Consider the following 22,768-nt stretch of genomic DNA (forward strand, 5'->3'; position numbering starts at 1 on the left):
CCACCCCAATTACTTTGAATTCATCTAGGGACAACGTAATAAAAAATGTGAAGAATTCTGTATGCCTATTAATCTAAAACATTACAGAAGCTTTGACCAGATTCTCTTGTCTATATTTATTTTGTCTACATTTATTTTAGCGCACTGCTAATTCAATTATATTCACCATCAGTGGTCAATCAGCAGAAGCACAGTTTTCGTTATTTCATTAATCCTTATACAGTACCCTAAACATGTTCATCTATTGGTAATGTACAGACTCTCACATAGAAAATACAAATGTGCATTTACCTGAATTTATGAGCCTGTAGCTAATCAAAAAAACAATTAAAAACTCTTCATACCCTGTGGTCAGATAACCAAATGTTTCATAGCTGTACATTTTTTCAAGTAGCTGTTTTTGTAATGCACGAGAAAATAGTGACCAAAAAGAGAGCTAGATTAAGGATTTTTAAACTAAGCTTTTTAAAATTTGCTTTTGTTGTATTATGTGGCAATTTTGCATTTTGATTGGTGCTTAGATACCAAGGCAATAAGCACCTTAAGATCGATACAGTAGATACAAAGATTTGCAGTGGGGGAAAAGACTAACAGAAGTGGAGAGAAAACTACCTTATCCATAACACAGGCTAGGCACAATGTGGTTAAGTACAATGCTGAAAGAAAGCAAGATAATCCTGCCATTGTCATCATTTAATGTCAAGTCATTATAATGGGGGAGGAAAGGAAATCAATGATACTAAATTATGTGATTTTTATATGCAATTATACAAATACCTCCTCTTATTTTTGCCTTCATCTAATTACTTTTACCTTCAACCCTGCCTTTTCTCTCCTATACTTCCAGAGGCTGGAGCCTTTGTTATACTATATTTCAGAAGTGGCAGTGCAAAGGCCCTTCTGTAAGCGTAACCATTACAGATATTTAGGGTGTAATCGCAGATATGACATCAGCTTATTCAGATTGTGTTTGTGTCACTGAAATGCTGATTTTCCTCACAGTCTTACAATGTACCAATAAACTATATTTCACTGGAAAAAGGTGAGATTACATTTTCATTTTAAGTGCAAAGAGCAAGTATTGCTAATACAGGAAACATATACACCAAACCGGTGACATAAATTACAAAATATTAATAAACATGTGACTACTCAGATTCAAATGTAAGTCAGTCACCTGTAATTTTAATTACTTTTATTTTTAACACACCTCAGAAAAGTGTTATTAGTGAAACTGTGAGCAGCTGATAATAAATGCAAGGCCCTATCCACTCCAAATTTCCTCCCTGGCTGCTGGAAGTCCCATAAGCTTCCCTTGGCTAACAGCCAGGGATTCTGCTCTCTATCCTGAAAGGGTGCTTCCAGGGCCAGATTAATGAAATCCAGGATCCTAGACACACCATGACTTGGGTGTCATGTAAATCCATCCTTGCAGCCCCATCCCCACTAGAGAGCAGGGGCATCCCCTTCCCCTCAGGAGTAGCTGAGCCCCTCCCTCTCTCTGGAGATGCAGTGATGGCAGCAGATGGGACATCCTCTCCACTTCTTGCCCTAGCAGTTGGGGTATATCTGCTTGGGTGAGTGGGCCAGGCACGCCTTCTATCACATACACAATTCTCTGCAGGTGTGGCATTGGCAGTGTGTCACTGGAGTTAACACCCAATACAGATGAATGGAATGGGGCAATTCACACTTCTCAGAAATATTATTTTGGACATCATTGTACTGGATATCCTCGGGTCACATTTTCAAGCTTTTCTTTGCAACATAGATGCCAAAACTTTCATTTTAAGGCCTTGTCTACACTAAAGGGAAAAGTCGATCTAAGCTATGCAATTTGAGTTACGTGCATAGGGTAACTCAAATCGACGTAGCTTAGATCTATTTACCGCGGGGTCCACATTACGTGATGTTGACGGGAGATGCTCTCCCATCGACTCCCCTTACTCTTCTTGATCAGGTGAAGTACAGGAGTCGACGGGAGAGTGATCGGCTGTCGATTTAGCGGGTCTTCTAGACCTGCTAAATTGACCACTGATGCATTGATCGCCGCAGCATCGATCCTCTGGTAAGTGTAGACAAGCCCTAAAGAAAAAGTGAACTGAGATTACAATCACATGCTTCCAGGAGCTGGGATTCTACCCATGGGTAGATTGCCTATGCTTTATCAGCCCTGGGTGATTCCCCTTTGGTAAAAACCATGAATTCTTCCAGTCACCAAAGCCTGTACTCTCCAAGGCACAGTCACTATATCTGACTGAACCAGAGTAAATGTGTCACATGGAATGCTGCTTGGGAAAAGGGACTTATCCCTCCACTTTAATGACCTCATGTGTAGGAATGGGAGGCAGATGAATGGCAAATGCATGTTAATCAGCCAGAATGGATATTTAAAGAAGATGTAGCCTGAATCAGTCTCTCCCTGACTGAACAATAAAATGGAGCTTGTAGGTAGGAAAACGAAGAATCGTCAGGTGGCCATAAAGAGTACTAACTGTCCCAAATAAAACCGTTGTTGCCTAAGAGGAGGAGGAGGAGGCGGAGGAAAGAGAGCTCTCTTCCTGAAGGACATCTAATAAAGAACAGTGCCAAACTTCAAGGAAAAAGGGTAGAAGGCCTAGTCAGCAGCAGAGACAATGGGGATGGGCAAACAATGTCCCTACTTTCTCCACTGGCAGAACCACCAGAAGAGTTACTAGAAAATCCTGTGGGCTGCAATGCCCAGAGTTTACATTAACTCCGCTCTCTTAAGGTGTCTCCTGTATTGCCAAATCCAAGCATTAAAAATCATGAGACTTGCCTCCACAATCATGATATTAAAAAAAAATAACAACCAATGTGGGGTTATTTTTATTTGTCTTCTGGTTCTGAACCTCTAGCGTACACTTACTTCATGTTTTCAAGCGTTTCCCCACAGCCTTGAGGGCTAGAAACTTACTTTAAAAAAAAGAGAGCTGAGGTTCTCATGCGATCTCTTGAATCTAGAAGCTGGGATTTTAAGAAAAACACCAAATACCAAGACAGAATGAAATGGTGAGAATTGGCAACACTGTTTTCTCAACATATGTACAAGTGGCTAGGATAGAATTTCCACAGCCCACAAAAGATCAACAATCATCTTCCCTATAGCGATTTTGCACCCTATCAGGTTGTGGTAATTTTTTCTGCATCAGCTCTCAAGTTTTGATCTACAGAGCACTTGCTGGTGGTCCATGGGACGCTGGTTGGTCATTTGGTGCTGACTCTTCTTTCTTGTTTCCAGATTCTCTTGTAGGCGTTCAGGAGCTGAAGAAGAGAAGCCTGGACACCTGTAAAAGAAGCTGGAAACGAGGCAGAGGAGCAGTCTGCCTAGCTGCTTCCATTAGGGGCCACTCCATTAAGAGGAATGGGTGAGGAAAATGGAGACACCCTTTTGGACAGAGCCACCAACAGGACTGGAGCTGCCAGACACCATCACAAGGCTCCAGGAGGAGGGGTATGCACTGAGAAGTGGGAGAAGAGAAGCAGGCAGTAGGGAAGTATCTGCAGTGAAGCAAGAGAGACTAGGAACAGGTGGCAGGGAAGCATGTCCAGGGCACAACAGAACACAGTGGAGCAGAATTTTAAAAGAAGAGCAAACGGAGACCGTGGCTTTCTCCCCACCACAAAGGTCATATCACACTAAAGACAGTTAACAACACAACCATTTTCCTAATATTATTTGTCCATTCAGAGATTTCTGTAGCTTCCCCAGGGATGTTGTATGATGACAAATGGGATATTTACTGGAAGGGGAGATGGTACATGAGCTGATACTGTTCAAATGGGATCTACAGTTTGAAAAAGCTTGAGAAGCCCTGCTTTAAAGGCTATGAAGGTAAGTGCAGGCAAGATCTCTAGTCTTGAAATGTGTCCTCACCCCCCACATTTGTGCTGTTATTCTGAGAAGGCAAATACAGAATTGTCACCCCGCACTAGTCAAACCATTTATGTAAATGTAGAACTGCATTATGTAAGGAAGTTTGATAGCGAAATGCAAATAGACCAAGAATCCCAAAAGAATGTTTCTCATTATAGTTGCACTATTTGTACCCCTATAGGTAAGGGGGCCCCATCAGCATCCCAGTTATAAGCCTATACACCTTTGCTATGTAAATCCACTCAGTGCTACACTTGCCGTCCCACACTGGGACACTTACAAAGTAATATTCGTTTTTACTTCAGAAGTCCATTTCACTATGTCCAGGACCTGAAGAATCTAGTAACAATTTCTGTACTTTAAAACTTAGAAAAAATGACTTTTAAAATATTAACAAAAACAACAAGGACTAGGAACAATTAGATTTAAACGATCCGGCTACCATGCATGCAAACAGTATATGTCCAGAGGAGATGTTCTGAGTTCACTTGCCTTTTAAAAATTGTTTCAAGACACACATTTTATGATTCTATAAGTTTTTTTCTGAGTAAATAATCTCCCTCTTTCTCTCCCACACACACAAACAGAATGCACACAAGGGTGTGTGATAGCATATTTATATATTAATTCTATAGCATCACAAAAAGCAGCGTCCTGGACTCTCCAGGCACTAATAAAGCCCATAACTGCTGACGGATCAGGGTTCTAATTTGTACACTCATATAGGGAGACAGATTCTTTGTGTGTGAAATTTTTTTTCTTTAAAATTAAAAAAAATATCAAACAACAAAGGTATGTTAGGAAATAAACAAATTTTTAAAAACCCTACAATTTTGGACAGATATTGCATCCCCATTTCATGCCATGGTACTTAATTTAGTTTATTTATCTTTATACAACAGTATAAATTAATAACAACATCTGACTGAATTTTTAGCTTACCCCTACATAACCTTGCTTTCCAAGTTAAAGTCAGACCTTAAGTTGGTATTAATATTGTATACATATATAAAGATAACTTAACCACAAAATAACGTGCAGCAATTAACTTTTCTTCCCAACAGCGTTATCTTTCTAAGGCAGGATCAGTATTTTCTGAATTACAGTAAGCATTATTTATTTTTCGAATACTGAAGTACTCTTTGTTCCAAACCGCATGATGCTTTTAAACCTTCCCCATCCATGATGATAATCAGCATTTAATACCAATCTAACATTCACAGTGGACGGGAACTTGCAACCAGAATGCATTTTACAAAAACCTGACTATATACTTTAATCCTTTCAACTGCACCTGCAACACAAAGTATTACAGACTTTTTAAAACCTGCTCTCTTGAAAAGAAAAAATAAAAATACAAAATTGTGCAGCATCAGTAACCAGATAATATTCTCAAATTTCAGTGATCTCGTCAATGGAGCCTCCCCCCACGTACTGTGCTCTGTTTCATGCAGTACATGGCTTTAGCTGGCCAAACCCTTTTTTTTTTCTTTTTTCTCCTTTTTCCCCCTTTTTCCTCTGAATCAGTAGCACAGTGAAGATCTTACTTTTTTTTTTTTTTTTTTTAGCAGTGGCATATCAATGAGGCACAGATGTGTATTCCAACTCTGCATGGATGAGCACACTGTTCAATAGTGCTGGCTCACACGGTATCAGGGTAAGTTATCACTTCCCATGAAGGCACTCTTATCACCAGGGCCCAGAGAGGTGGCTGCAAATCGCAGCCTTTTTATTTTCAAGGCAGTTTTGCTGAACATTCAGGCTTCAAAGATTCACACTTCCAAAACTCTATAAGAGTTTGTGAACGCTCAATTTGCCAAAACTGTTTACAGTGTAATTGGGCACCGTACCTGTGTCCATGAGATAGCGAAGGCGCTTCTCCACCAGCGCGGCACGGGTGTCAATTTGCTTTTGCTCATTCTCTAGTGCTGCCAATTCTCCTACAACATACTGACTGGTGTCTTTGAACCCTTTCTGTTAAAGAGAACAAACAAGAAGAAAAAACATCACTTGTAAGTTGCATTTTTCCTTTCCTCAAACACTTAGTAAGACACTTACCTAAACAACCAAATATCGTGCTCACTACCAAAAAGCTAACACTTACATTTTATAAACCTCGCAATTTTGCCAAATATCATTTGGGTGCACTATTTTTTTTTTTTTTTAAAAAAAGCACAGTTTCCTTAGAGAATATTTCAGTGTCTAGATGTTGATTTTGCAGTTTTAAACTACCTGATTTTTTTGAAATTCTGTATAATTTATTTCTAAGTAAGAGCTGTTGTAATACAGAACATATTGGAGCAATAATCCAAAGGTACTATTTATATTATTATTTACATTGATATGTTATGTGCGATTTATATTACATCCAGTTTTTATTTTGTTTTAAAATGCTAACTTTTAGGGGCCGTGTTTTGAGAAAGAACCATCACAAGAGCATCTTGGTGACAATGCAAAATGTGGGCTTTGGGATTAGAAAAACAAAAACTTCCTTTCTTTTTGCATCTAGTTCCTCTGTGTCAATTCTACTGATGACGCTCACCAGACTAGGCTGTAATGCTTCTTCAGTTTTCCCCTACTGCAGGCTATTGCCCTGTTAAACAATGATCTGTAAAAGTATTGGTAATTACTGTAGCCGTGATTCTTATCCTGACAGGTGGCGTCAAAATCCACTGCAGTCTCTAAAATGCAATGGGACTACAAACTAGATCTGCTCCTCCTTCCCAGTTTTGTTAATCCCCAACTGCAATGAAGCCCCTGTACATAGATTTTATAAATCACTTTAAAACGTTTTCATACCAGAAAAGTTATACAGCACTAAAAAGTCAAGTCTGTCCTCTGTATCCTACATGTTTCAGCACTGTCTTGAAGGACAATATATATTGGTCCTCATGAATCTCACAAAATTTCCACAAACATCCTCAGTGAACAATCCTGACTTACAAAATAGTTGGATCTCTCACTAGGATGTAGAGAGTGGTCATTCAGTACCCCAAAGTTATTTTCATATGGCCAGATTGAGTTCAACTGCCTTTGGATCACTATTTTGATTTGGGACATTCTCTTAGGGCCTGTCTACATGTGGGAAGCTGGGGTGTGAATCTACCTCTTGCTAGCCTAGGGCTTGATCAAAGTACATTAACGAACTATTACTGTACGTCAGCAGGATCCACACAGAGAGTTAGTCTGTGACAGGCTAGCAAGAGGTAGATTCACATCCCATCTTGCTGCAAACTAAATGTTTGTATAGATGAGGCTGACATAAAAGGCTGACATAAAAGTGCTGATACATTATAGTAGGGGTATTTATGCAAAAGAAGTTAGAAGGAGAATACTGCTATTTCAGGGATGGTTCCTCCACATTTTCTTCATAATCACCAATAAGCCTTCAGGAATTCTCCCCAAGGCTCTTTGAGACAGTTTTAAGGTTGAGAAGCTTAATACAGATGAGGCTTGTTTTCAGATTCCTCTTGTCCTTTGCAAAGGGATATACCTACAGCCATTATCCTTTGGGAATAGGGGGGAAAATGCAGGCTCTTTTATCATCTGTATTTCCCTATCACTGGCTAACTTGTTGCTGGATTAGTTAGAGTCTCACAACTAATTTGACTGAATTTTTTCAATTGTTTCTCACTAAATATTGCTGAAAGAGTCAGTACAGCTTCACAGTCAGACAATAGGGATAACAATCATTACAGCAGGGTATTACTGCAAATAAAGATAAATTCACTGTGAAGGTCTGAGAGGATGGCATAAGTCCCACAACTATATGTAACAAGTCTGGAACTTTAAGATCTTGGGCACCTGGTGAAATAGGCATGTTGTTGCAACACACTATGGTCACACCAGCAAATATCATCAGTTCTAAAGGAAACTTTTTTTCACCTGTCTTGTAGCCACAACAAAATTACTGAGAGACAGCCTCTAAGTGGAGTACATGAACAAGAGAATTAGTGTGGGTGAGTTGAAGTGATGTATGATATGTGAAATATATTGCCTTTCAACTAAAATTAATTGAAAACAGTATAAAAATGTCACTAATGTCAGCATGCAGAATTGTTCACAATGCTATTAGAAGATGAAAAGAAATGCTGTGTCAGGATGAAATATCCCAAGTGTTCATGTGTATTATCTGCATTTATAATGTGAATTCACTGAGCAAGACCTTACCAGCTTTGCTAACGCACAACTATGCTAATAAAGTAGCTGAGAGATTGTTAAGAAGTTAGGTGATTTACTATAGGTATCACAGCATTACAAACTCTCTAACTGGCACCGAATTGCTTCAGCAAAAAGAATGAACACATTTAGACAAATTGTGGACAGCAACATATGACCACCATCAAAGACTATGTTGTGCTTCCAGTCAAAAAATTCAGGTTAAAACTTGTTCTTCCTGCTTCTGTCCCGCAGCTGTCCATCAAAAGCAGCTTTCTCCCTGCGGTCTATCAAATATTTCCCTCACAAATCAATTTTACACATGATCAGCCCATACCCCTACTGAGCTGAACCTCCCCGTTAATTAAGTGAAGAAATTACCATATATATTATATTAATGCAAACATCATTCAGCTAGTAATTCACGGCTGATCTGGATAATGGAAAGGTTGAACACCCATTAACCCAAGCCAACAAAGTGGGTTGGCTGAGAAATTCTAGCAGGTCTCATGTGACTCTTCCCTCTAACTGCAGCTCTGCGGTATCTGCTATTGTAATAATTAAAATCCTCCCGGTAGATCAATACTGGAATCTCTTTATGGGAAGTGCCCTGATGGAAATGTCTCAAGGAAGCCGGGGCTATGGAACTCTGAAAAATTCATTTTTTTTTATCTGACAATTATCACCACACTGCAGACTAATTCAACAGCGCACCCCTCTCACTCTGCTTTGAATGCACTGGAGATTGACATCTAAAAAACCCTAACATCTCATTTTAACAAATAAAGGCACTATTTCCACATACAGTTTGGAATTATCAGCAATCATGAAACCAGACAAAAAATTAATATACATTAAGCACTTCATCTTCTGATGGCTTCCTCTGAGTTTCAGTTATCGCTGCCTTCTCCTCATTTCCTCTCTTTGTATCTTCCTGTATTGATCTTTGCCTTTTCATCTCTTGAAAAAAGGGGAAAGACATGTACAATTATTATAAAGCTTGATATTTGTGTATTGAAATGTGGACGTACATTATCAGGATTTTAATATATTTATTGTTAAATATTATTAAATCATAAGATGGGAAAACAGGTTTTATATTTTCTCCTACCTGGTCTGTTCTCAACATATTGACTGAAAGACTGGAGCTGAGTTTTCCTGACTGTAGAGTCCTTGCTGAACACAACAGGATTTCTAAAACGTTCTGTTGCTTTTTGTAATCGCTCAGCACGATGTTCTTCTGTTCCATTCTGCCAGAAAAACAAGACATACAACAGATTCTTTTGTTTACAAATGTGAAGTCACACATTGGAAAGGTATGTTTCAATGACAGAACACAATGCAGGTTTTGCAGAGAATTTCACAACTCACATTGCTGTTTGTGTGGGATAAAAGTATCAGCTGCTGAAAAAGAAGCAGAGTGATGAACTTTTTTTTGGTGGTGATTGGTTTTGGTTTGTTTGGCATCATCAGGCAGGACTCTGTATTACTCAACAGCGAGATCTGTTAACTATGACCAATATCTTTGAGTGATGTGGATTTTAAATGACAGATAACTCTTTTACAACTTTAATTCGTCCTGCATGGTATACATTAGTGCCAACCTGCACTGTGTATACTCCTAAACATGATCTATAATCACTTTAAAAGCATGTTGCCTTTAGTCTTTCTCCCTCACAATTCTGCCCAGTAAAGAATTCTATCGTTTTGTATAGTCCCACAGACTTGTATGACAAGAAGAACTAGTTTCTAATTTTATGCCCATTGAGATAAACCACTAATGCTGGATGAAGGCTAAAAGGTAGGATTATAATACTATCCCACTGAACTGCATTTCATCAGCTATAACTTTCCAAAGCCAGATTTGTAAGTAAGCCCTTTACAGCTAAGGAAACTACAATTATCTTTTCCAGAGCTTCCTATGTTAATACTGGTAACAAATTCAAATGGTTCTATCAACATGAAATATCCCAGAAGACTGAACCACTGCAATGTGTGGAAACTGCAGATACCGAGGTGCTGTGTACCAAACAAATATTTCATTTTATACCTAATCTTTTATTATTTTTATTAAGTGTTTTGAAAGTAAATAGGGAAAGGCTAAGATGCATGACTAATAGCTAAGCCTGCTGAATGCTGAAACTGGTTATCAAAAGCTACCAAGACTTTGCCCTTCCTCTGCATTGAGACAATCAGTAATGAGGGAGTTCTCCAATGGCCTATTCTCTAGCCTCAAGGAGGCCTGGGATACAGAATCCTCAAGGGAAGGTAACAGTTTATCCTTTTCCACAAACACAGAATGCCTCATTTATAAACGTGTAAACTGCATTTTATTAAAACACAAATCCAACTCAATGCGGAAAGCTCCATGAGAACAGATGGACACCATATATTCTTTGCAATACCATTTTTAAACTCTTCATTAAAAAGACATACAGAAAGGCATGCTGTTAAGTTGCACCTTTTGTTGGAGTAACTTAAAAAAAATCAATTAATACAGAAAAGCTTTATAAAGAAACACCCTTTTCATCAGGTTAGCCGATATCAAATTGCCCTAATGAAGGTGCCTGTGTGCCATTTATTGAACTAAGCTTTAAAAAAGTATCACACTCATTAGATGTATGTCTTTTCAGATGTATGTTTTTGGGCTGTTATGATTCTGCTTTTAAATAAAAGGTGTCTTCCTGTTGTTAGGACAATATCTATTTGACAGTCTGAACTCACGTCTTTACCAAAATAAACAAACAAGGCTAATTTTTTAGGCCTGGCAACATGCTAAAATATCTGTGTGATTAGCAAGTAAATCCCATTTTAAGAAACCTTTTTATGACTAGGGACTTCTGCCACTTTACAAATGTATTCCTCTAAGCCCACTAATTCAGTTAGCCTTTTCAATCCATTGTATTATTCTTGGGCCAGCTTCATTTTGCATTAAATCCACTGTAGAAAGCTAAATTGAACGCAAAAATCAGACTTGATCCAGGCTTCCTTTTGTTCAAAGATAGAGACCGAAAGTCCTCTACTGCTGCCACACACTTTCATCACCAATTTATAGGAACCGACAGTGTAAGGGAAAAGCAATGAAAGTCATTGTTTTGGGACTTCAAAGCATCTCTGTATCTGGGGAAGGAAATCCTTTCAGTCAGCAGTGCTGTCCCCACAGTCTGCAGGTGGGTGAAAAGTTATACACAACTGGAAGTGCCCCAAAGCCATAGAGATATTAATGACATGCACAGGCTATTTTTTATTTAGTTGTAATAACTTAAAAGGGCCTAATTAAGAAAATGAAATGGAAAACTCAGAGGTATGTACTGTATGTTAAAATGGTGTACATTAAAGATTGACAAAGCATGTAACATATATACTTGTCTTAAAATTCATTTTTCTCAGAATCACTCACCTCCAGATTCCACAGACCTGTATACATTTTTACAACATAATACATTCTAGTTTTGGTTGAGCAAAACAGGTGATCAGACTTGAAAGGGAAGAAAAATATGTGGTGTCCAATTCTGCTCTCACTGCAGTCAATGAGAATTTTGCCACTGACTTCATCAGGAGCAAGACTGGGTCCACTGTTTCTTTCTATGCCTTCATTTCAGATTTAAGTGGTAAGCTAAACCGTAAGAATTTAGAGGAGTTCATACAGATCTCACGATTACGCCAGCCAATTACAGCGATAGTATGGCTAAAAAAAAATCATAATATAAATAGAAAACGTGTTGATTAATACACAGAAAAACCCCGCTGAACTGCAAACTCTGCAGCTGCACTGCCTTGCAGATTCTCTGCATTTCTTAGTGTGATGGATTTGATAAGAAATTATTTTCATCATAAAGTACAAAACAGAGATCAGAACACACAGGTCCTGAGATAAAAGCATTAATCAAAACTTACCTTAATGTCTTGCTCTGAGCTATCAGTTACAGCTTTCTGAGCCGCACTGGAGAGTGAATTTGCCACCTGTGGCTGAGCTTCTAGGAGCTTCTTCAGCTTCAAATCCACCAACTTACTGTTTTGTTCTGCTAAATATGCAAATACCACGTACAACAGAGTGAGAGGCATTTAAATGGAGAGTTGCTACAACAATGTATCAGTTTGACAGAACTCGCAGTACCAGCATTTTAAACTAAAAAGTGAAAACCGAGAAGAAAAAGATCTTTGAAGCACATATTGAACTAGATCTGTGTGTGTCACACATCCAAACATTTCCCCCGTTTTCTTAAAAACATACATTAAAGAAAGTTAGCACTTGGCTCAGCACCATCAATTACAGCTGTACTATGTTATAAAGTAGTGAATGATAAACACACGAACTGGACAAAATGTTAAGTTCCTCTCAACTAGTACACACATACTTTGGCTTCTCCTTCTGATATATAAAAACTCCTAGAGAACAATTTACTTTAAGATGGAATATTAAAAATTCATCAGGTGTTTTAGGTTCTGATAACCATTCAAGTTTACAAATAATATTAATTTAACACAAGGTTCCTTGGGCACAGCTTCTCAACTTTAAAACCAGAGTAACAACAAAACCATCTTTCTAGTAATGTTTGTTATAAATTATGGAATATAATGGAGTTAGGAGTGAAATCAAACATTTTTATTGCTCCATAAAAAAATAAAATCTTCAGGAGCCTCATCCACCCCCCCAGCGAAGTCACTGGAAAAATTCCTATGGACTTCGCATCAGGGTTCATAGGTACAATATTTCACTTCCCATTAATGCTTATTTGACTACATGTAAAGTATATAGTTTTTTTGTATGTGAGTGGTGTGGGCACGTACACACACATTTTACACACACCCCCCCCAACCACACATATGACCACACACATATATGAGAGAGAGAGAGAGATGTTAATATATTACAATTTTGTGAGCTATAGTCACACTGGTAGGGAGGAGGAGGTGCATCACCTGGAGGCATTATGCATGCAAGTCGTGCTTGGGGTGAGCACACTGCAGAACAGCACTTGCTACATGTGTTCTACAGGTGCACCTTGCACTCCAAATCGCAGTCCTGTACCCACAAGCTAGAATGCAGGAAGGAGGAGCCAAATCCATCTCCTAACCCCACTCCTTTTAAGGCGTGGAGTTCTGTGAACAGTGCCGGACGTCCTGTTCCCCAAAATATTCCTGGGGAGTTAACAACCAAATGTCTGCCTGCCTCCTACAGAAATGTGGTGTGACGGGGTGTGATGAAGGACAGCTTCACTCTTCTCTGGCACACCGATGCATGGTGTCCATACTTTAGCCTAACATCTGAGTGCATACACTTATACATAAACACCATACAATAATCATAATACACAGGTGTTCACATTTTATAAAATACATTCACAGCAGCAAATGGTAGCAGCATTAACAAATGTTGATGCAGGATTTAAAATCAACAACTTCCACATTTTAAAAAAAAGTTCTCAAACCAATTTCCTTTTACTTCATTTATGGATTCTGCCTAAAATTCTATGGAAAGAAGAAGGGTTCAGCAGGTAACATATTCATTAATCAAGTCACTGATGATCTCAAATAGAAAGGACCCCTTGCATGTGCGTGTGCATCCCATCCATCTGTCCCCAACAGGATCTCTCTCTTACAAAAATGGTCAACAGAAAGACAGGTTGGAGAACCACTAGGTTAGGAGACATAACATAAGCAATTCCTAATTGCCTTCTCCTCCCAAGTATAAAGAAGTAACTCACCTTGTGCAATAATGATGGTTCTTCGAGATGTGTCCCTAGGAGTGCTCCACTGTAGATGTGCTTGTGTCCCTGAGCTGCAGATCGGAGAACATCAGTAGCAGGGTCCATTAGGCCCACACATGCACTGTCCCCACGAGTGTAGTTAGCACGCATGGGCTAACCCCCCTCAATTCCTTCTCTGCTGCAGAGTCATTGACAAGAACAATGAAGTAGAGAGGAGGTGGGTGGACTGTGGAGCACCCACCATTCTTGAAGGAGGCGATGGATGAGATCGCTCTTGTGGAGTGTGTACAAACTGAATATGGAAGGGTCATGTTGCTAATTTGGTAGCACTGTCTGATGCAATTCGAGACCCACTTAGTGAGCCTTTGGTTTGATATTGCTGAGTCCTTGGATCTTCCCACAATGGAGAAGAAAAGTCTAGGACACTGGTCTCCAAACTTTTCCCCTCACCCTTCCCTTCCCTGGTTTGCACCCCCTTGGGAGCTGTGGTTGGGGGCCGGGGCTGGGAACAGGGCAGGCAGTGGGAGCAGGGCAGGGCAAGGAGCGAGGCCTCAGTTGAGGCCAGGAGCTAGAGCCAGGGGCCCCGGCCGGGAGCGGGGCTGGACCTGCAGCTGGGGCTGGAGTGGAGCTGGGGGCAGAGTGCTCCCTCCTCGACCCCTGGGGGCTGGCCTGGGCCCCACTGGGCCCCCAAAATGTTCCTCTGTGCCCCCCTAGGGGGTGCACCCCACAGTTTGGGGATCACTGGTCTAGTGGACTTCCTGAAGGCCCTTGTCCTGTCAAGGTAGAAGGCCAGGGCTCTCCTGACATCGAGGGTATAAAGTATAACCTCCCTGTTGCCTTGGTGAGGTGTGGGATAGAAGACTGGAAGGTGAATCAATTGATTCATGTGAAACAGAGAGGTTACCTTGGGGATGAATTTTGGATGCGCCCTGAGCATAATCCAGAAAGAATACTTTGTAGCGGGGATGTGCCCATCAGGGCTGCTATCTCTCTTATTCTTCTGGATGAGATAATTGCTATCAAGAACGCCATTTTCGTTGATAGATATGTCAGCAAACAGGTGGCCATGGGTTCAAAATTAGGTCTAGTCAGCCCTCTCAGTACCAGGTTTAGATCCTACATGGGGGTAGGAAGTGGAGGCTGAGGGAAGAGGTTTATTTGATTATACCGTTGAGGAATCATTTTGTGGTTGGGTGTGACAGCACTGAGTACCCCTCTACAGGTTGGTGAAAAGCTCTGATAGCTGCTAGATGGACCCTAAGAGAGCTTAGGGATAGTCCTGACTTTTTAAGGGTCAGAGCATGGTCTAGGATGTGTGGAAGAGATGTGGATGTTGGGCAGATTTGTTGGGACATGCACCAAATCTGAAACCTGGACCATTTCTGCAGGTAAGCGTGTCATGTGGAGGACTTCTTACTGTGGAATAGAAACTCTTGTACTTCCCTGGAGCTGGAGCTCTCTAGGTGCTGGAACCACCTTTGAGGAGCCATGCTTTGAGGCAGAGAATCCCCAGGTTGGGATGCAGAGTACGCCCTTTGTCCTGTGAGAGGAGGCATGGAATAGCCGGGAGGGAGACTGATGGGCACGTTGTGACCTGTGCCAAGTAAGGGTACTAGGTCTGTCTTCGCCAGGTAGGTGCGACCAGAATGACATGAGCACTGTCCCTTTTTATTTTAGTAGGACCTTCAGCAGTAGAGGAAATGGAGGGAAGGTGTAAAGAAGGTCCCCATCCCATGGGAAAAGAAAGGCATCGTCCAGGGCGTGCTGTCCCATCGTCACCCTGGAGCAGTAGCATGGACATTTCTTGTTCTGGTAAGTGGCAAATAGGTCTATGGATGGTGTTCCCCATCGTGTGACGAGGGCATGTAGCACAGATGGGTGTATCTCCCACTCGCAACTGAGACTGTCTACTATTGAGTTCTGTGGGCCAGGAGGAAATGATGTCATGGGAGATGCACCAGTTCCTTAATCTCATTGCTTCCTCACATAGGGAGGGTGACCTGATCCCCCCTTGCTGACTAATGTAGAACATGTAGGCTATATTGTCTGTTAGGATCTTTGTGTGTGATCCTGCAATCAGCAGGAGGAAGTGGACACAGGTGTTCTTGACTGCTCTCAACTTGAGGAGACTGATGTGGAGGGATATCTCTGCAGGTGACCATTTGTCGTGTCATGAGGCCATTTAAATGCACACCCCACCCTATGTGTGATGCATTGGTGGTAAGGAGCGACGATGGTGATGTCTGCGAGAAGGGGATCCCTTTGCATACATTGGCCAGGTCCTTCCACTAATCTAAGGAGTTCCTGATCCTGATAGGTAGTGACAGGGGTTTGTCCAACCTGTCCGTTTGGTCTGTAAACTGAACTGAACCACAGTTGGAGGCATCGCATGCGGAGTCTGGCATACGGTATCACTGGCATGCCTGCTGCCATATGTCCTTAGAGTTGGAGGTGGAGCCTGGCCAGTAGTTGTGGGCTGCATTGAACTGTGTCTATGAGTGAAACCAGGGACAGGAACCTGTGTTGAAGGTTAGGAGGGCTTTGGCCTGTAGGGTGTTGAGGTCAGCACCTATGAATTCCAGGCATTGCTCTGCGGTGAGGGTTCACTTCTGGGTGTTGATCTGTAGACCCAGTACTGTGAACAAGTGTATCGTAATATCAATGACTTGGTGAGCCTCCTGGAGAGATCAGGCTCTGAGGATACAATCGTCCAGGTATGGGTAAATCATTATCCTTTGTGAGAGTAAATGAGCAGCTACCACTGAGAGAACTTCGGAAAATACTCCAGGAGCCTATGAGAGCCTGAAGGGGAGGACTCTATATTGGTAATGATCATGTCCCAGAGTGAACCTGAGAAATCATCTGTGAGCTAGTAGGATCAAGATGTGAAAATAGACATCCTGGAGGTCGAGGGCCAAAAACCAGTCTACCAGTTCCAAGGCTGAAATGATCATCAATAAGGTGACCATCTTGAGCTTCTGAGCCTTGACAAACTTGTTGAGAGCTCTGAGGTCTAATATGGGTCTCCAACCTCCTTTCCTTTGGGGGCATTAGAGTAGAATACCTTGCCTCGTAGATGTTGAGGTAGTGGTTCAATGGCTCCTAACTGGAGGAGGAGATCTATCTCCTGTAACAGTAAACTTCAGCGAAAAGGGTCCTTGAAGAGGGATGGGGAAGGGTGTTGTGGAGGGGGTAGGGAGGTGAAATGGATGGAGTACCTGGATTGGACGATCTCTAAGGCCCATCGGTCTGATGTTATGGATTCCTAGGCACTGCAAAAAGTTGCTGATCGGTGACCAAATGGGTGTACAATGATGTTGGTTGTATCAGTCGGGGGGAGTGGTCTTGTGGCGCCTCAACATGCCCTTTCAAAAGTGGAGCTTAGATGCAGGGGGTTGGGATGAAGGTTGTGGGCCTGACAGCTTGCATTTTGGGAATTGCCCTTTCTTTCTTTGCGGCTGGTAATGATGCTGAGGTTGGTATTGAGCCGCACACGACCTATGCTGGGATTGAGGACTAAATTGTCTCTCTTGCCAGAGTGTATAGATTCCCAGTGACCTGATGGTAGCCCTGGAATCCTTCAGGGTATGAAGGGAAGTGTTGGTCTTTTCGGCAAAGAGCTTTGTGCTGTCAATGGGAAGATCTTCCATCGTAGACTGAACCTCTTTCAGGAATCCTGACAAGTGGATTCACGACACCCATTGTATCACCACTGCCATGGAGATGGACTTAGCTGATCTGTTGGAGGCGTCAAAGGCCAATTGTAGTAATATTTTTGCCACAAGTTGCCCTTCCCTTATGATGGCCTAGAAGGATTCCCAGTGTACCTCTGGCAGTTTTTCCATAAAATCATTACGTTTATTATAATTTGTGCATTCGTGTTTGGCCATGAGTGCCTGATATTTGGCAATATGGAACTGTAAGGTGGACGAGGAATACGCCTTTCTACTGAAAAGATCAAGGTGCTTCCAATTCCTGTCACAGGACATAGCTCTGGACTGGTGTTGTCAGCAATGGGAATTGACAGTGTCCACCATGATGGAATTGTGTGGAGGGTGGGAAAAGAGGAATTCCGATTCCTTGCTAAGGACATATTTTTTGTCCATACATCTTCAATTTGGCACCACCAGTGCCGGGGTTTGCCACACTGTTTTTGCCAGGTCTAAAACGGCTTCATTAATTGGGAGGGCAATCTTTGAGGAGGATGAAAAGTGGAGAATATCAAGAAGCTGATAGTGGGTGTCCCTGACCTCCTCTAGTGGTATGTGGAGGGTGTCTGCCACCCTCTTCGCCAGCTCCTGGAAAAGGTGGAACCCGTCTGCCAGAGATGGTTGTGGAGGCATAACGACTTCAACCAGAGAATAGGAGGACATGGCTTCCTGTTCCTCTATCTCCTGAGGCAGTTCCAAGGTCCTGGATGCTGTGGCCAAGGGTGTGTGCCTGGAGCGTTCTCAGGCTTGAAGCTCGAGAAGCAGGCTGTCGGTGCGCTACCCAAAGGTCCCAGTATGGCCATAGTGGTGGCATAGGGCCTGGTGGAGGTACTCACAGGTGGCTGTACCAAGATGTGGTGTTGGTAGAGCCATCTGTGGGTACATTCTCAGGCCTTGTTGGTAGTGGGTCTCATATGGAGCTTGGGATGAGTACTGTGAGACCATCTCCTCTGACTCATTATCTGAACCCTTGGTAGACAGCGGAGGGGCACGGCATGGCGATATCCTCCGTGTCCAGTAAAAGCTTGGTGCCGTGATGTACGCTGAGGTCTCTGCTTTGGTGGAATTCTGCCAGTGCCGAATGTCCCAGTGTCGGGAGATGGGAGGATGGAGACCCTGTCTGCACTGGTCTCTCCGGTGCCGGGTCAACTGCTGCTGGCAGTACTGAGGCCAATTCATGTACCAGGAGCGTCTTCTTAGGGTGCTTACTCAGTACCAAGGGACAAGACGACTTGGTGCCCTTGCCTATAGGGTCCATGGGCCCATCAGCAGTACCGGGAGCCGATGGCCATAGTGAGGCATGGGTCCCGGACTGAGATAGTCTTGGTGCTGAGGATACCAAGCGAAATGGCAATCGTTTGCAGCTATCTCTGGACTTACTTAGGGGACTCTCTTTTTTAGAGAACTTGTGAGAGGGGTCCCTGGCCTACTTCTTCAACCCACTTCTCTTAGATGTCAAAGATTGTGGGGAAGATTCACGTCCACCAGGAGACTGAGGTTGGAAAGTTGCCTCAATGAAGATGATTTTCTGGTGGAGCTCTCGGAACTCAGCCTGAGCTGCTGGCAGAGGGTACACAGAGTGCTTATCCACAACCGGGACCGCCTCATTCCAGGTGTGGCACTTCTTGAAGCCAGGGGAGCCGGGCATACCCCGCTAAGGTGAAGGATCCCCAGTGGGAAAAAGGCCAGAAAAAGAAAAGAAGAATTATACCTAGAACTACAGCTAGAACTATAACTGGGAAAACTATCTGACTGCGAAGTCTGAACAGACTGCTACTGGCTCTGTGTCTAGCCAGGGGCGGTTGAGAAGGAACTGAGGGGGGTTAGCCTTGCGTGCTGACTAGCCTCATGGTGCAGCATGAGGGGGAACAGCGCATGTGCGGGCCCAATGGATGCTGCTGCTGAAGTTCTTCGATCAGCAGTGCAGGGATGCAAGTGCACCTACAGTGGAGCACCCATAGGGACACTTCTCGAAGAACCAATATTCACTGGAAAATCTTTTGATAGGCTTGTATTTCAGGCACTCAGACTAGATGATCACAATAGTTTCTTTTAGCCTTAAAATCCATGAATCTTTTAAACATCAGTTTAACCCTAACACTGGAAATATTCAATATATTTTCTGCACAGAAAATATCAAAGCAGAAATAATAAATGACGTGATTCAAGCATATTAGGCCTGCACATTAGCCTGCTCTGAGTGATATTTCAAATGGAAGTATTTAATTATTTGTTGCTGGAGCTCAAAACACCCAATTCACTTCATCCAAGACATGATCAACTGACATATGCAACCATTGTAAACAAAGTGATGTACAGATCATCATCAATTTAGTGTACAAAGAGCCGCATATTAAGTAAAGCATTTTGATTTAGTATACAATGGGCCAGATCCATGGGTCTAGCCAGTGTAGACAGAATGTGAGGACTTGTCTACATGGTGGGGTAATGTGCTTCATGGGGGGGGGGGTGTCTACATGTTGCATGTTTATTGCTCTGTGTAGACCTTGCTGATGCACTTTCATACAGTGCTGTTTGAGACAGTATTATGTTAAAATGCACTGGGGAACTTTTAGTGTGCACCAGCAGGGTCTACATGGACAAATTAATGCACAACACATTAGTGCAGTTTAGAAATCACAGCCTCCTAGAGCGCCTTATCCCACCAGGTAGACAAGCCCTCAGTCACAGGATGGCTAAAGGCTCTCCCTAGCACACCCTTGTTCCTGGTGCTGCTCCATGCATGCCATACTTCTCTGGGCTCCTCTAACTTAAGCCAACTTGTAATGGGGCCACATTAAGCCAAAAAAGCAGCCATGTGGTATACCATAGCAAAGGGGTGAACTGACCATGCTCCCTTTTCCTACTACACTGGCAGCAGGCACGGTGGACAGAGTATAAGCCCCTCCAATGGCTCTATAGCACTACAGGATCAGAGAGCCATTTAGACAAGTATGTGGATGCTGTGAGATTTTCAAAAGTGCCTAAGCAGGTTAGGTGCCTGACTGAGAAAATTCCATTATGAGCTTATCTGAATTCGTAGACATCCAAATATCTTTGAAAACCTGACTTCTAGTTACCTGAGAGAATACTCCTATGGCTAAAATATTGTCACACAGTTGTGTCAGTGAAGAAATCTGAACTCAAGCTTCCGTGGTTTAAAATTCTAATAAGGGGTTATCATCCTTATGTATTATTATTATTTGGCAAGCATGCAAAGTGGTCATGTACAGGCCACTCTAATAATATTAATTATTCTAAAATTTGGTATAGAAAAAACTGTTATTTTAACTTTGTAAACCATCTAGGGCCAATTCTGTCCTGGTTTACATCTCATACGACCCCACTGGGAGGAACTCAGTGGGACTGCACAGGGTGTAAATCTGAACAGAATTTGTGCTCTATAATCTGGGCACAAATACATAATACATAAATAAATGAACAGTGACCCGTAGAAAAAATGAACATGCGCTCAACCCCTTCATGTGCAATCCCTCAACAGACTTGTGAACACAAAAACCTGCATGGCTTGGCTGGTGTAGTTAGTGCAATCACACCTTATCTCCGAATGGGAACACACACTGGAATCTTTCATTATTTGAAATATTTCTTTTGTTGTTGATCTTAAATTTGAAGCAATAATAAACATGAAAGTAAATAATTCAGGAAAGTGAAATGAACTTAAGGGTTAAAAAGATTTAAAAAGACACAAAGCTAGGCTAACATTACTAAACAGATAAAAGACACATTGATATTGATGATGAAGAAATGTCAGTCATGCAAAATGCACAAAACAGCCATTATTTAAATTACCAGTAGAATCAAGGTCATTTTCTGGGTTAGTAAGTTCATCTCCACCTTCTGTAATAGAGCATTCAGGAATCTCCTCATTAGTATTTATCTCAGTATTATCATCCTCATCTGTAGGAACATGTAGTGTTAACGTTAGTACTTTATCTTGTTCATGCACCATCCCAGTAGAAACATTAGTGGTTTAGTGACAGTTGAGCACCACTATGGCAAGAAATGCAAACTGAAGTTAACGAAATCAGTCTGCAGGGAGATTTCCTGGTTTTCACTATTAGGTATATCTTTAAACTGATGCAATTCAGTATATACACACAGTGGAGGTGCAATGGATGTAATCAGGGCAGAATTTGGCCTCAGGTACAGACTTCAATTGGGCTGGATGTCTGACCAATGTCAAAGAACACATAAGTTATATTTTTTTTCTTACATCCTTCAGCATTCGAACAGGCTATGTGTGAATCACCTTGTCCTTCTGGCTGATCTTTGATACAGTAACACATTATGAGAACCATCCTTAGAAGTAGACACTCTACTGCTCTGTCACAGCACCAGTTTGAATGGTGAGGCCAGTTGGCAAGGAATGCAAAGTTTTAATAAATAATCTTCATTATACTTTGCACTTCCATGGGGCCCTTCCATTGAGCATCTCAAAGCAGTTTACAAACATTAATTAAATAAGCCCCATAACATTCCGATGAAGTAGACAGATACTATTATCCTCATTTTGCAGATGAGTAAAACCAAGACATAGAAAGGGTAGGTGACTTAAGGAAGGTCAAGCGATGAGCAAGTACCAGAGCCAGGAACAGAATTCATGAAAAGTCCTGACCCCTACTTTCCTTATTTTACTGAGAAACCATATACTGTATGTACAGTGAAATTAAAATAAGTGACATTAAAAAAAGCTGGGTAACACCTTCAAAATGTTAAGCTACATTTTATTTAATAATTTCTAGTTTCTTCAAGTGAAGCCTTTTGCTGTTTGGCATATATGTGCATAAGAAATGGACTCAGGGGTATTTAGAGACTGGAAAGGGAAAGAGGATGGCTTTCATATGAAGGAAAGTTGGAGACAATTAAAAGGAACGTGGGAAAATGGCAGTATTGGAGAATAACTATTACTTAAAATTGGAGGTTACACAGGTTAGTGAAAACTTACTTTGATACATTTCCAACTCAGCCAAACACAGAGGAGTCTAAATATGGTAGTTAGAAACTGTCTAGACCCCAAACTGTAACCTTGAACACCCCCCCCAATTTTGTGAAGTTTGGATCTGGATCAGAACTTTAAAGCCTAATCCCTAGCTCTGTAGTAGGCTAAACCAACCCCCTGAACTTTGGGCATGTACAGATCCTGCAACTCAGGTCCACATCTATTGACAACAGAACTTTTTAAGATTTCCATGGAGGAATACAGAATACAGCTGTTTATTTTGTCCACCTCCTCATCTTTACAATCACTGTAATTCACATTCTTCAAG

The 22,768-nt window shown here is 41.7% G+C and overlaps 1 protein-coding gene across 11 annotated transcripts in view; it reads right to left on the minus strand.

The window, feature by feature from the left end:
- Positions 1-22,768, minus strand: part of EHBP1 (EH domain binding protein 1) — a 319,529-nt gene that overhangs the window by 34,733 nt on the left and 262,028 nt on the right. For 4 of the 11 annotated variants that reach the window (XM_074949594.1, XM_074949589.1, XM_074949597.1 and 1 more), the window contains 5 exons: positions 21,291-21,398; positions 11,954-12,081; positions 9,168-9,306; positions 8,910-9,016; positions 5,749-5,872 (listed from right to left, as the gene is read on the minus strand). In XM_074949594.1, the coding sequence (XP_074805695.1) occupies positions 5,749-5,872; positions 8,910-9,016; positions 9,168-9,306; positions 11,954-12,081; positions 21,291-21,398 (606 nt within the window). The remainder of the gene's footprint in view (positions 1-5,748; positions 5,873-8,909; positions 9,017-9,167; positions 9,307-11,953; positions 12,082-21,290; positions 21,399-22,768) is intronic. The other 7 variants (XM_074949591.1, XM_074949598.1, XM_074949593.1 and 4 more) reach the window with 3 other exon arrangements.

This window comes from Natator depressus, chromosome 3 (assembly GCF_965152275.1).
Source record: "Natator depressus isolate rNatDep1 chromosome 3, rNatDep2.hap1, whole genome shotgun sequence".
Taxonomy (NCBI): Eukaryota; Metazoa; Chordata; order Testudines; family Cheloniidae; genus Natator; species Natator depressus.